This window comes from Phyllobates terribilis, unplaced genomic scaffold, assembly GCF_046119375.1.
Source record: "Phyllobates terribilis strain yellow unplaced genomic scaffold, ASM4611937v1 Scaffold_5__5_contigs__length_657084704, whole genome shotgun sequence".
Lineage (NCBI taxonomy): Eukaryota > Metazoa > Chordata > Amphibia > Anura > Dendrobatidae > Phyllobates > Phyllobates terribilis.
Window position 1 is genome coordinate 610,805,043 of NW_027362765.1, and position 15,537 is coordinate 610,820,579.

Below are 15,537 nucleotides of genomic sequence, written 5' to 3' on the forward strand. Positions count from 1 at the left end.
AGAAATTCACATATCACAACTTTGAAAACTAATTTAAAAAAAAAAAAAAAAATTTATAGGATTTTTTTTTCCTTCACATTTTGCACCCTCCAACAGTATTCCCAAAGAACAAATTCTGAACAAAATTTAACTATAGTGGTAATATTCATTGGTTCACTTGACATGGAATGACCCCACAGTATAACGCACGCCCCCATACAGTATAATGCACGCCCCATAGTCCTCCATACAGTATAATGCAGCCCCAATATAGTACATACAGTATAATACACAGTTTGTAGTCCTCGATAGAGTATAATGCAGCCCCCTTAGTCCTCCAGTAATATGGCACCGCTCCTCATTCCCCCGCTGCCCGGCACGCAATGAAGTAATATCATCGAGTCAGACCCAGATATAATAATGGGAATAATGGGAGAGGGAGCATTGAATGCACAATGCGGAGGGGAGCATGGAGCCGGCACCGGGCCCCTGTAACTCATAGGGTCCATAGCGGCCGTGTGGTGTGCCGCTATTAGCGGCAACCCACTTGCTGGTGGCCCCTGGAAAGTGAGGGCCCCAGGCAAATACATAGTTTGCTTGACCACCAACGCTGGCCTTGTCGGCAGACAGGGATCTACTAGGGCAAGAGCTAGCCATCTTATGGCCCACCCTACTGTGCCGCTGTGTGTTGGTTGTCTTGTCTTACACTTCCATGGTTAATATTTCCAGTCCCCTGTATCACTGTATCTTTTATTGAAGATTTGTCTCCAGACACTTATACTTTTTGAACCAGACTGTAGTGTATAGAAAGAAAAGGTACATTATACAGGGCTGTTGGGATGGAAATCAGATCACAATGTTTGGACTGGCCGGCGGGTCACCCAAGTGCGATAGCTTCATGTATTTCTACGCAGCCGTCACGCTCATGTCAGGAGCACTGCGGCCAGCCTAAGCACTGCGGCCAGCCTAAGCACTGCGGCCTATCACATCCTTAGGTGCGGGTGTGCCAGTACTCCCAATAGTGTGTATGGCAGCGAGGGGGGCTGGGCATTGTCACCGTATGGCAGCGAGGGAAGGGGGGCCGGGCATTGTCACTGTATGGCAGTGAGGGGGGGGGGGGGCCGGGCATTGTCACTGTATGGCAGTGAGGGGGGGGGGGGGGCCGGGCATTGTCACAGCATGGCAGAGGGGGGGGGGGGGGCCGGGCATTGTCACCGTATGGCAGCGAGGGAAGGGGGGCAGGGCATTGTCACCGTATGGCAGCGAGGGGGGGGGCGGGCATTGTCACCGTATGGCAGCGAGGGGGTGGGCCGGGCATTGTCACCACCGTATGGCAGCGAGAGGGGGGGGGCGGGCATTGTCACCGTATGGCAGCGAGAGGGGGGGGCGGGCATTGTCACCATATGGCAGCGAGGGGGGGGGGCATTGTCACCGCATGGCAGCGAGGGGGGGCGGGCATTGTCACCGCATGGCAGCGAGGGGGGGGGGGGGCGGGCATTGTCACCGCATGGCAGCGAGGGGGGGGGGCGGGCATTGTCACCGCATGGCAGCGAGGGGGGGGGGGGCGGGCATTGTCACCGCATGGCAGCGAGGGGGGGCGGGCATTGTCACCGTGTGGCAGCGAGGGGGGGGGCGGGCATTGTCACCGTGTGGCAGCAAGGGGGGGGGGGGCAGGCATTGTCACCTTAGGGAGGGAAGGGCATTGTGATCAGCGCAGTCCGTTTTTCACAGTTATGTGAACTCGGCTCAAACTCGCCAGTTAAATACTATGGAGCCATGTAAAAAATATATACAATTGAACAGCGCTCTGATGCCATCCGTGTGCAGTCTGGTTATACTGTCTGTTTGATAGGAAAAGTGGGAGAAAACTCCATCAATTTGTTTTTGTTTTTTTTTTCCCCATCAGAGAAAAACTTTAGAAACTGACACTCAAACCATTTTTTTTGCGTAAAAGAAAAATCACTTTAGTGTGAACTTGGCCTTAGGGGGAGGAGGCTCCAGGACGGGGCTCAGAGGTGACCCGTCAGCCCCGGGCACCATGCCGCCAGCACTGGTGCCCGGGGCTCCTCCGGCGCGGCAGACACGTGCATGCACGGCTGCTCCCGGCGGTTACCTTAGCGGCTTCTCCTCCAGTTTGGGCTTCTTGGGCTGGGGCTCATCCGCTGCCACCTTCATGCTGCCTGCAGTAATCACACGGTACAGTACTAATAATGGGGCACTATCACTTCTGCGCTGCCTCTCCTGCTGATCTGAGCGCTGCTCTCTGCCTCCTCCGCTGCGGCACACTCCTCCCCTCCCCCCGGAACTGTCCGCCCTCAGCTCTCCCACGCCACTGCCTCCACACGCGGTGGGCACAGCCTCTCCAGCTGACCACGCCCCTCCTTCAGGCCACGCCTTGGTACCGTCCCCTAACACCCGTCTTAGGGCTCGGGTAGCTGCCCGCAGCGGGCGCCTGTCTCTGTGGTGATGACGTACTAATGACGTGGCTGCCCCTCACATTTATGGGTAAGCGCTGTCATGTCACTGGCTGTGCAGCATTAGAGCCTTTGCTATGTTTTGTAGCTCTCAGCGCTCCCGACCTCCTAATAATAGGCCTCTCCCGTCACCGCATTCCTGCTCAAACTCTACATAATGTCACCCACAAGTCACCACCTGTAGTAACAGAAGGCGGTACTTTGCAGGCGCTGCGCGGTCAGCCTTGCCGGTGTGGGGCCTGAGCGCCATCTTTGTGGAGGCAGCGGCTGGCAGATGATGTGTCAAGCGGCTTGGAGGCTCCTGCACTTCCTGCTCCTGCCATTGATTGGTTTCGGTAATGTGTTGTGCTGCCGTGGCTGCGGGCATTGTGTACTGATTCTTTTCTGTTCCTGTTAAGACTTTCTGGGCTGCAGTTACACACTTTGCGGTTACTTTAGCGGCTTTTGGCCAGAGTTGTTGTCTGCTGCAGGTGTCACTCCTACCCTGCACTGCATTGCCAGGGTGTAATCCCGGCGTGTTGTTCTCATCCTCCCATGATGTCCTGCTAATGCCTGCACTCGGGTCACTGTGCCTCCATCCCATAGTGTAGTGCAGCCACCTATGGCTGACTGAGGACTCTCACCTGGAAGGTTCAGTGCAGACCTGAGACCTCCGGGCCACCAGGTACAGGGTATATAGGAGCGCGCAGACCTGTGACCTCCAGGCCACCAGGTACAGGGTATATAGGAGCGCGCAGACCTGTGACCTCCGGGCCACCAGGTACAGGGTATATAGGAGCGCGCAGACCTGTGACCTCCGGGCCACCAGGTACAGGGTATATAGGAGCGCGCAGACCTGTGACCTCCAGGCCACCAGTTACAGGGTATATAGGAGCGCGCAGACCTGTGACCTCCTGGCAACCAGGTCCAGGGTATATAGACGCTCGCAGACCTGAGACCTCCGGGCCACCAGGTCCAGGGTATATAGGAGCGTGCAGACCTGTGACCTCCGGGCCACCAGGTCCAGGGTATATAGGAGCGCGCAGACCTGTGACCTCCGGGCCACCAGTTACAGGGTATATAGGAGCGTGCAGACCTGTGACCTCCGGGCCACCAGGTCCAGGGTATATAGGAGCGTGCAGACCTGTGACCTCCGGGCCACCAGGTACAGGGTATATAGGAGCGCGCAGACCTGTGACCTCCGGGCCACCAGGTCCAGGGTATATAGGCGCTCGCAGACCTGTGACCTCCTGGCCACCAGGTCCAGGGTATATAGGCGCTCGCAGACCTGAGACCTCCGGGCCACCAGGTCCAGGGTATATAGGCGCTCGCAGACCTGAGACCTCCGGGCCACCAGGTCCAGGGTATATAGGCGCTCGCAGACCTGTGACCTCCAGGCCACCAGTTACAGGGTATATAGGAGCGTGCAGACCTGTGACCTCCAGGCGACCAGGTACAGGGTATATAGGAGCGCGCAGACCTGTGACCTCCGGGCCACCAGGTACAGGGTATATAGGAGCGCGCAGACCTGTGACCTCCGGGCCACCAGGTACAGGGTATATAGGAGCGCGCAGACCTGTGACCTCCGGGCCACCAGTTACAGGGTATATAGGAGCGTGCAGACCTGTGACCTCCAGGCCACCAGTTACAGGGTATATAGGAGCGTGCAGACCTGTGACCTCCAGGCCACCAGTTACAGGGTATATAGGAGCGCGCAGACCTGTGACCTCCGGGCCACCAGGTACAGGGTATATAGGAGCGCGCAGACCTGTGACCTCCAGGCCACCAGTTACAGGGTATATAGGAGCGTGCAGACCTGTGACCTCCGGGCCACCAGGTACAGGGTATATAGGAGCGCGCAGACCTGTGACCTCCGGGCCACCAGGTACAGGGTATATAGGAGCGCGCAGACCTGTGACCTCCAGGCCACCAGTTACAGGGTATATAGGAGCGCGCAGACGTGTGACCTCCTGGCCACCAGGTCCAGGGTATATAGGCGCTCGCAGACCTGAGACCTCCGGGCCACCAGGTCCAGGGTATATAGGCGCTCGCAGACCTGAGACCTCCGGGCCACCAGGTCCAGGGTATATAGGCGCTCGCAGATCTGAGACCTCCGGGCCACCAGGTACCGGGTATATAGGCGCTCGCAGACCTGAGACCTGCGGGCCCCCAGGTACAGGGTATATAGGAGCGCGCAGACCTGTAACTTCCCGGCCACCAGGTACAGGGTGTATAAGAGCGAGCAGACCTGTGATCTCCGGGCCACCAGGTACTGGGTATATAGGAGCGCGCAGACCTGTGACCTCCGGGCCACCAGGTACAGGGTATATAGGCGCTCGCAGACCTGAGACCTCCGGGCCACCAGGTACAGGGTATATAGGAGCGCACAGACCTGTGACCTCCGGGCCACCAGGTACAGGGTATATAGGAGCGCACAGACCTGTGACCTCCGGGCCACCAGGTACAGGGTATATAGGAGCGCGCAGACCTGTGACCTCCGGGCCACCAGATACAGGGTATATAGGAGCGCGCAGACCTGTGACCTCCGGGCCACCAGGTACAGGGTATATAGGAGCGCGCAGACCTGTGACCTCCGGGCCACCAGTTACAGGGTATATAGGAGCGTGCAGACCTGTGACCTCCGGGCCACCAGTTACAGGGTATATAGGAGCGTGCAGACCTGTGACCTCCGGGCCACCAGTTACAGGGTATATAGGAGCGCGCAGACCTGTGACCTCCGGACCACCAGGTACAGGGTATATAGGAGCGTGCAGACCTGTGACCTCCGGGCCACCAGTTATAGGGTATATAGGAGCGTGCAGACCTGTGACCTCCGGGCCACCAGGTACAGGGTATATAGGAGCGCGCAGACCTGTGACCTCCGGGCCACCAGTTACAGGGTATATAGGAGCGCGCAGACCTGTGACCTCCGGGCCACCAGTTACAGGGTATATAGGAGCGCGCAGACCTGTGACCTCCTGGCCACCAGGTCCAGGGTATATAGGCGCTCGCAGACCTGAGACCTCCGGGCCACCAGGTACAGGGTATATAGGCGCTCGCAGACCTGAGACCTGCGAGCCACCAGGTACAGGGTATATATGAGCGCGCAGACCTGTAACTTCCTGGCCACCAGGTACAGGGTATATAGGAGCGAGCAGACCTGTGACCTCCGGGCCACCAGGTACAGGGTATATAGGAGCGCGTAGACCTGTGACCTCCGGGCCACCAGGTACAGGGTATATAGGAGCGCGCAGACCTGTGACCTCCGGGCCACCAGGTACAGGGTATATAGGAGCGCGCAGACCTGTGACCTCCGGGCCACCAGGTACAGGGTATATAGGAGCGCGTAGACCTGTGACCTCCGGGCCACCAGGTACAGGGTATATAGGAGCGCGCAGACCTGTGACCTCCGGGCCACCAGGTACAGGGTATATAGGAGCGCGCAGACCTGTGACCTCCGGGCCACCAGGTACAGGGTATATAGGAGCGCGCAGTCCTGTGACCTCCGGGCCACCAGGTACAGGGTATATAGGAGCGCGCAGACCTGTGACCTCCGGGCCACCAGGTACAGGATATATAGGAGCGCGCAGACCTGTGACCTCCGGGCCACCAGGTACAGGGTATATAGGAGCGTGCAGACCTGTGACCTCCGGGCCACCAGGTACAGGGTACATAGGAGCGCGCAGACCTGTGACCTTCCGGCAACCAGGTCCAGGGTATATAGGAGCGTGCAGACCTGTGACCTCCTGGCCACCAGGTACAGGGTATATAGGAGAGCAGCTTCTAAGTGTCTGCAAAATCCTCACACTAGTGAATATTATAAGGCGGTTTTCTATCTGATAAAATTTACTCGTATACAAAGGGCTAAACACAATACCCCAGTACTGGCCTCACCAGTACCCATTCCGATGCTAACCCCCTCCCTGCTGGGCTTTGCTTCCTATCCTCAGCACTCCGATGAGCATGTCCTTTCAGCCAGTGATCAGACACAGCTGAGCAAGGAAGCAGAGACTAGCTGGGACCATGTGAATGTCATAACCAAAGTTACGGGGCATTCTTGTTGTGGGTAGCCAGGTTTTCGTTATTTATAACCCCTCTGAACTCTCTTGTGAGTAAGCTTTATTGATTGGAAACTCCTTTAATGTGCCAATCACACATCTATAGGTAGTACATCTTTTTGGCCTGTATTGTTAGGTTTGGCAGACTGCCCAACACCCCACTCCTCACCTCAAAAAAAAATACTGACATTCTCCCTGAGGGGAAACGATTAGTTGATGTCTTGTCCAAAATGTGAAAACTCCCAACCTGGCCCAAGAGTCCCCATTGTTTTGCAAGTCCCTATATCAAAAGCTAGTGCATTTCCAGAAGACAGTCCCCTACCCAAAAAACACCAATAGGACCTTTTGTAATATTTAAATGTATTTTAGCCTTAAAACGATTTTTTGCCATGGGGCTTCATTACAAATTTTGCTCTTACAGACTCTTTGTTTCCTTGCACATTGAACTTTAAAGGGAAACTGTCATCAGAAAAAGTGCTGTTAGCTTGCAGAGATGGGATTAATCTGCAGGTTAATAGCGTTACTAACCTGCCCGGCGCCTGCATGCAGCCTAATGCTGCAGGGAGAAAATGAACTTTATTCCCCTGGAAGCATTCCCGTTTCAGTCACTGCTTGTAGTGTAACTGCGCCGGCCCTAATGCAGAGCGAGTGTCAGTGGTCACAGCTAGTGTTGAGCGATACCTTCCGATATCAGGAAATATCGTATCGGATTGGATCGGGCCGATACCCAAAAAGTATCGGATATCGCCGATTCCGATACCGGAAACCAATGCAAGTCAATGGGACACAAATATCGGAATGAAAATAAACCCTTTCTTTCCTTGTAGGTTAATTCTACATGAAGTAAAACAACTAAGAATAATGTAGAATGACATGAAAAGCCGGCAATTCATCAGCGGCATTCACCGGTACCCGACAATTTACAACAGAAAGAATAGAGCTTCACACATAGATTAGATAGATAGAAACATGTCAGTCACATATATATGAAGTACAGTGACAGTGTTGCTTACTGTACTTGTCATTTAGTGTAAAGGATTTATTAAAAAAAATATTAGTGTTTTCGTGCACCGTCTCTTTAAAAAAGCCGGCCGGCAATTCAGCATCTGTACCCGACAATTTATAACAGACAGAATAGAGCTTCACACATAGATTAGATAGATAGAAACATGTCAGTCACATATATAAGAAGTACAGTGACAGTGTTGCTTACAGAACTTGTCATTTAGTGTAAAGGATTTATTTAAAAAAATAATAGTGTTTTCATGCACCGTCTCTTTAAGAAAGCCGGCCGGCAATTCAGCATCTGTACCCGACAATTTAGAATAGAAGGAATAGAGAATCACACATAGATTAGATAGATAGAAACATGTCAGTCACATATATAAGAAGTACAGTGATAGTGTTGATTACTGTACTTGTCATTTAGTGTTAAAATAAAGGATTTATTTAAAAAAAAATTGGCGTGGGGTTCCCCTTAATTTTAGGCTCTAGCGGAGGTTAAGCAGACAGCTGGGGCAAATGTTTGAAGCCTGGGAAGGGGGTAATACCCACGGAGCTTCCCAGGCTACTAATATCAGCCCCCAGCTGAATACCTAGCCTTTACTAGCTATTAAAATGGGGGACCCCCCCAAAAAAATGACGTGGGGTCCCCCCTAATTTAATAGCTAGCACAGGCTAGGCAGACAGCTGGGGGCTGATATTAATAGCCCAGGAAGGGTGCCATGAATATTGGCCCCCTCCCAGGCTAGAAACACCAGCCGTCAGCCGCCCCAGAAATGGCGCATCCATAGGATGCGCCAATTCTGGCACTTAGCCTCGCTCTTCCACGCTGCCCTGGTGCGGTGGCAGGGGGTAATAGGGTTGGGGTTGATGTCAGCTTATAATGCCAGCTGACATCAAGCCCAGGTTAGTAATGGAGAGGCGTCTATAAGACACCCCCATTACTAACCCCATAGTCAAAGTTAAAAGAAAACACAAACACCCAGAGTAAAGTCCTTTAATTGAAATAAAGACACAATTCTTTATTGTTCTAAATTAAACCATACTTACCATCACGCCCATTCCAGCTGAAGCCAACGATCTCCTGCAATAAAAGAAAAATAATAAAGCAACCTCATCCTTACCTTTCGATGGTTCCCAGGACAGCTCCAGCTCTGCTACATCGAGATGACAGGCTGGACCGCAGCAGAAAGCTGCCATCCAGCCTGTCATCCCGCAGACACTGAGAAGCGCAGGCATGCTTGCGCTCCTCAGTGTCTCTCTGTGACGTCATCCAGATGAGCCGAGTTCATGTCCAATGAACTCAGCTCACCTCATGCACGTCACTGACAGCGTGGGAAAATTCTCCTGCACTCAGCGCTTCAGCGTGAGAATTCTCCCACGCTGTCAGTGACATACATGAGGTGAGGTCATGTCCAATGAACTCAGCTCACCTCATGCACGTCACTGACAGCGTGGGAAAATTCTCACGCTGAAGTGCTGAGTGCAGGAGAATTTTCCCACGCTGTCAGTGACGTACATGAAGTGAGCGGAGTTCATTGGACATGACCTCGGCTCATCTGGATGCCGTCACAGCCAGACACTGAGGAGTGGAAGTATGCCTGCGCTTCTCAGTGTCTGCGGGATGACAGGATGGATGGCAGCGTTCTGCTGCGGTCCAGCCTGTCATCTCGATGTAGCAGAGCTGAAGCTGTCGTGGGAGCCATGGAAAGGTAAGGATGAGGTTGCTTTATTATTTTACTTTTATTGCAGGAGATCGTTGGCTTCAGCTGGAATGGGCGTGGTGGTAAGTATGGTTTAATTTAGAACAATAAAGAATTGTGTGTTTATTTCAATTAAAGGACTTTTTTCTGGGTGTTGTGTTTTTTTAAATACTTTACTAGAAATTCATGGTGGTCATGTCTAATATTGGCGTGACCCCATGAATTTTGGGCTTAGGGCCAGCTGATAATGCCAAGCTGGCCTTAACCCCTTTATTACCCAGTGAGCCACCGCACCAGGGCCCTGGATGAGTTGGGTACAGCGCCAGAAGATGGCGCTTCTATGAACGCGCCATTTTCTGGGGCGGCTGCGGACTGCAATTTGCAGCGGGGGTGGCCCAGAAAGCTTGGGTCTCCCTGCGCTGCGGATTCCAGCCCCCAGCTGCCTAGTTGTATCTGGCTGGGCACAAAAATAGGGCGAAGCCCCACGCATTTTTTTTTTAAATTATTTCATGAAATTCATGGAATAATTAAGAAAAAAAGGGCTTCCCTATATTGTTGTGTCCAACCAGGTACAAATAGGCAGCTGGTGGTTGGGGGCAGCCCATTCCTGCCTGCTGTACCTGGCTGGACACAAATATAGTGCGAAGCCCCACGTCAATTTTTTTTTAATTATTTCATGAAATAATTTTTTTAAAAAAGGGCTTCCCTATATTGTTGTGTCCGGCCAGGTACAAATAGGCAGCTGGTGGTTGGGGGCAGCCTGTTCCTGCCTGCTGTACCTGGCTGGACACAAATATAGGGCGAAGCCCCACGTCAATTTTTTTTAAACTAAGTCCTTTATTTTAACACTAAATGACATTTGAGGAGTTAATAAAGATGCAGTCCCTAAATTATTATTTATTTTTTAATTAATTTTTCCCAAAACTTTTGACGTGGGCTTCGCCATATTTTTGTATGCCAGCCAGGTACAGCATCCAGCTTCTATGAACGCGCTATTTTCCGGGGTGGCTGCGGACTGCAATTTTCAGCGGGGGGAGGGGGGGGGGCAGAAAGCTTGGGCCTCCCTGCGCTGCAGATTCCATCCCCCAGCTGCCTAGTTGTACCTGGCTGGACACAAAAATAGGGAGAAGCTCCACGTTTTTTTTTTTTTTAATTATTTCATGAAATTCATGGAATAATTAAGAAAAAAAGGGCTTCCCTATATTGTTGTGTCCGGCTAGGTACAAATAGGCAGCTGGTGGTTGGGGGCAGCCCGTTCCTGCCTGCTGTACCTGGCTGGACACAATTATAGGGCGAAGCCCCACATAATTTTTTTTTAATTATTTCATGAATTTCCTGAAATAATTAAAAAAAAATTGACGTGGGGCTTCACACTATATTTGTGTCCAGCCAGGTACAGCAGGCAGGAACGGGCTGCCCCCAACCACCAGCTGCCTATTTGTACCTTGCCGGACACAACAATATAGGGAAGCCCTTTTTTTCTTAATTATTCCATGAATTTCATGAAATAATTAAAAAAAAAAAAAACGTGGAGCTTCTCCCTATTTTTGTGTCCAGCCAGGTACAACTAGGCAGCTGGGGGATGGAATCTGCAGCGCAGGGAGGCCCAAGCTTTCTGCCCTCCCCCCCCCCCCCCGCTGAAAATTGCAGTCCGCGGCCGCCCCGGAAAATGGCGCGTTCATAGAAGCTGGATGCTGTACCTGGCTGGCATACAAAAATATGGCGAAGCCCACGTCAAAAGTTTTGGGAAAAATTTATTAAAAAATAAATAATAATTTAGGGACTGCATCTTTATTAAGTCCTCAAATGTCATTTAGTGTTAAAATAAAGGATTTATTTAAAAAAAAAATGGCGTGGGATCCCCCATAATTTTAGTCTCTAGCGGAGGTTAAGCAGACGGCTGGGGCAGATGTTTGAAGCCTGGGAAGGGGGTAAAACCCACGGAGCTTCCCAGGCTACTAATATCAGCCCCCAGCTGAATACCTAGCCTTTACTAGCTATTAAAATGGGGGACCCCCCCAAAAAAAATGACGTGGGGTCCCCTCTATTTTAATAGCTAGCAAAGGCTAGGCAGACAGCTGGGGGCTGATATTAATAGCTCAGGAAGGGTGCCATGAATATTGGCCCCCTCCCAGGCTAGAAACACCAGCCGTCAGCCGCCCCAGAAATGGCGCATCCATAGGATGCGCCAATTCTGGCACTTAGCCTCGCTCTTCCACGCTGCCCTGGTGCGGTGGCAGGGGGTAATAGTGGTGGGGTTCATGTCAGCGCCAGCTGCCATGAAGCCCAGGTTAGTAATGATGGCCGTCTATATGACACCCCCATTACTAACCTACAAAGTGTTAAAAAGAAAAAACACACTACACCCAGAAAAAAATAATTTATTTGAAATAAAACACCATTTTATTTAATTCTTAGTTTACTAAAAAAAAAATAGTTACCTGTCCACGTTCCTGCGCTGATCTCCCATGCACAGCTGTCACATCTGGAGATGGTGACAGCTGTGCATGGCTGCTGTAAGCTCACGCTGCCGGGAACACGTCCGCTCCCGGCAGCGGGAGCCACTGACTGAGGTCACCGGAGTGCATTCAGGCAGCGCAGCTCCGGAGACCTCCTTTACGGCAGTGCTGTACCGTGGGAATTTCTCACGATACAGCAGTGCCGTAAAGGAGCTAACCGGAGCAGCGCTGCCTGAACTCCGGTGAACCCTTACGGCCCCGTCATTCTAGCGGCGGCAGCGGTTCAGAGCGGTCACATTCTATGTGGCTGCTCTGAACTGGAGATCTTCGTGGGACACTCGTGGACTACTACGGAGGGGTAAGGATAAGGTTGTGGTTTATTATTTTATATTTTATTACAGGAGATCGATGGCTTCGGGGAATTAGGTGTCTAGGTGAGTATAGGTGTAGTTTTTTATTTTTTACTTTATTTTAGGTGGCGATCGGCGGGGACAGGTAATGTATGAACTAATTTCTTTTAGGTAACCACTGGCCACCAATGACATGTATTTAACATTTATTGGGGACACAGTAGGGCAATTTAAATAGCAGGATCAGGCTGATGGGAACTACTGCTCCCATCGAGCTGATCCTGCTGGCAGGAGTGGACGGGGGACAGACATAGGCCGATGGGAGTAGTAGTGTCACATCGGCCTATGTCTGCCCGCACACACACCCGCACACACACACCCCGCACACACACCCGCACACACACCCCGCACACACACACACCCCGCACACACTAATCATGACGGGTCCGGGAGGTGAGGCTGACCTGTGCGGCCGTGGGAAAGTTGATGTGAGTTCATGCAGTCAAGCATGAACTCACATGAACCCTCTGAGGGCACCGCGGCTACTTCAAATGAACAGCTGATCGGCATCACCTGATACCTCAGCTGTTCATTTGAAATAACCGGCGGGAAAGCGCAGCACAGAACGGGAAAGCCGGCGGTGAAGTCTTTTCACTGCCGGCTTCCCTGCCCGGGTCCTTCGCTCCTTGGTGCTGCGCTCCCCGCCCGGTCCTAATTTACGATCGGGATGGGAGGTGGCGAGGGGAGCGGAGGATCGGGGTGGGAGGCTGCGGGGAAGCAGTATGGGGCTGCGTGATTGTTTAAAAGCCGGCGGCTTTTTACCGCGCGCCGGCTTTTAAACAATCAGGAGAATTCTCCCACGCTGGGATGGCATTCTGATGACAAGCTGGATCGCAGCTGAGCGCTGCCATCCAGCTTGTCATCCTTCAGAGACACTGCAGAGCGCAGGCATTATGGGAACTTCCGATTCCGGTATTCGATATTATAAAAGTATCGGAATTAAGTATCGGAATTCCGATACAGTGAATATCGGCCGATACCCGATATTTCAGTATCGGAATGCTCAACACTAGTCACAGCCAATACTACTATGAGTAGTGACTGAAACCGGAACGCTGCCGAGGGAATAAAGTTAATTTTTTCCCTACAGCGTTCGGCTGCGTGCAGACGCCGGGCAGGTTAGTAATGCTATTACCTGTAGATTAATCCCATATCTGCAGGTTAATTAAGTTTTTTTTCTGCTGACATTTTTTCTTTAATGTGGTCTGTGGTCATAAAACAGCTGAGAGGAGCTCAGAAAAGAGAGCTCAGGTAGAGGCTGGCCACTTTCTTTTGTTAGTGCAGCCTTACTCACAGACTGACCAGCGCGCCTGACCACATAATGGCTGCTGGTGGAGGAGCATGTGAACAGACGTGTCCATCAGCCTCCCCCAATTGTAAGGCTATGTGCCCACGATGCAGAAATGCTCAGGATTTTTTCCTGAGCGTTTCTGCATCTCCCTGGCAGAAAAAAATGCATGCGGATTGTACATGCGTTTTCCTGCCAGGGACATGCGGAAATGGAGCGTTATTCACTGACATTTCCGCATGTGGATTGACAAGCGCTTTCCAAGCGATTAGCATCACTTGGAAAGTGCTTGTGACAACTAGGTCACACTATATAAATCCATGTAAACGGCATGGATTTATATAGTGTGACCCGAGAGAGTGGTAAAAATAAATATATACTTACCTTCCGATGGCCCCCGCTGGCTTGCTTCGCTCGGTGCCGGCAGCGGTGGATTGAAAGACCTGCCGACATCAGCGTCGCGTGACCCGTCACATGACTCTGACGTCAGCGCAGGTTCTCCAATCCACTGCAAAGTGCCCGGAAGCAAGTAGGAGCGCAGCGCGGGCCGACAGAAGGTAAGTATACATTTATTTTATTTTTTTTTTACAGATTTTTTTATGGTACCTGGGTGTGGAGGAGAGTCTCCTCTCCTCTACACCCGGGTACCATCCGCACATTAGAACGCGCCAATTACGCAAGTACAGATGCAGTCTTGTGGAATTGGCGCGTTCTAATGCAAGTCAATGGTGGCGAAAACTCAGCACTTCCGCAAAATAATTGGTAGTGCTGCATTTTTTTCCGCAATGATAATCCGCAGCGGAAATTTCCGCAGCATGTGCACAGCACATGTGGATTATCATTGGGGAACATGGCAGACCTTCTACCATGTGTTTTTAATGCGTTTCTGCAGCATTTCCGCAGCTGCAAAAACGCATTAAAAATGCATCGTGGGCACACAGCCTTAAACACCTCACAGGGGAAAGATGCTTTTCTATTGGAAGAGATGGATGGACAGGGCTGGTCAAAGTGCAGCTTTCCTCACACAAGCAAGAGAATGGCCGACCTCTTCCTGAGAACCAGTCAGTGAGCTACTTCTGATATCTATTAGGGAAGTTTGTGTCTCTTATCTGTCTTTTCTGGGCTCTTCTCTGCTGATTTATTACGTCAAACCACATTACAGTTGATCTGTGACTTTTGGTACTTAGTAGACTGTGGATCTGCTATGCATTTCTAGCTTGGTGACATGTGCGAGCCATAATTGGAAGCTTTCATAATCTAATTTTTTGGGCCTGTCATGATGTTTCTACACAGTATACCTCCTTCTGTGTATATGGTCCTATCAGCCACAGCACATACAGTGGGTACAGAAAGTATTCAGACACCTTGGCCATTTGGTAAATTCTAAAAAGTTCATTTTTTTTCTCTCATTAAAGTACACTCTGCACCCCATCTTGACTGAAAAAAACAAATGTAGAAATTTTTGCAAAATTATTAAAAAAGAAAAGCTGAAATATCACATGGTCATAAGTATTCAGACCCTTTTCTCAGTACTGAGTAGAAGCACCCTTTTGAGCTAGTACAGCCAGGAGTCTTCTTGAGAATGATGCAATAAGTTTTTATCGGTCGACCATGACAGCACCACGAGAGAGGGAATCCGCCCACCAAGGACAGGAAACCTACAGGCTTAAAAGGGGGCGGCCCTCCCTCTCGCCTCAGTTTGGTTTCCTGTCCTTGATGGAGGAAGCCGGTCGCAGGCGAAAGAACGTGGATGACGACGGCTGTTGATCCTGCGCCCCTGTCTGGGGACGGCAGCTCCAGCGTTGGCCTATGCTCGTGCGCCCCTATATGGGAGAGGCACAGCATCCTGAGCACTGGGGGTTCCTTTTTGCAGTGGGGCTGTGCCCCTGTCTGGGGTGGCATCCCCTTTTCTGCCTCAAGCCAGGTGCGCCTCCCGTGGGAGTGTAGGCCCTGGCTGAGCCCCAAAAGTGTGGTGGGGTCTTCATCCCGAGTGGGGGTGACAGCCCACCATCACCCTCCGTAAGTATGGGGAGGGGGGGCGAGGGCCAAGGTGATTGTGTCCCCTCGCCCTGCCCTGGGTGAACGCAGCGCGGTGCATCGCTAAAGCACGGCTTACCTGAGGGAGCGCTGACAGCATGCGTCCTCGTGCGTCGCGTACTTCCGGGTTTCGGTAAGTCGCGGCCCG

General features: G+C 51.8%; 2 protein-coding genes across 3 annotated transcripts in view; one reads left to right on the forward strand and one right to left on the reverse strand.

The window, feature by feature from the left end:
• ADK (adenosine kinase) overlaps positions 1-2,314 on the reverse strand; it is a 355,225-nt gene extending 352,911 nt beyond the window's left edge. The window contains exon 1 of the mRNA XM_073686078.1: positions 2,093-2,314. Within this exon, the coding sequence (XP_073542179.1) occupies positions 2,093-2,154 (62 nt within the window). The 5' untranslated portion in view covers positions 2,155-2,314. The remainder of the gene's footprint in view (positions 1-2,092) is intronic.
• A 28-nt stretch (positions 2,315-2,342) lies between these two features.
• AP3M1 (adaptor related protein complex 3 subunit mu 1) overlaps positions 2,343-15,537 on the forward strand; it is a 71,999-nt gene continuing 58,804 nt past the window's right edge. The window contains exon 1 of one of the 2 annotated variants that reach the window (XM_073686075.1): positions 2,343-2,484. The gene's annotated coding sequence lies outside the window, so the exon portion shown is untranslated. Of the gene's footprint in view, positions 2,485-2,636; positions 2,789-15,537 lie in introns of those variants that run through there. The other variant, XM_073686074.1, reaches the window with a different exon arrangement.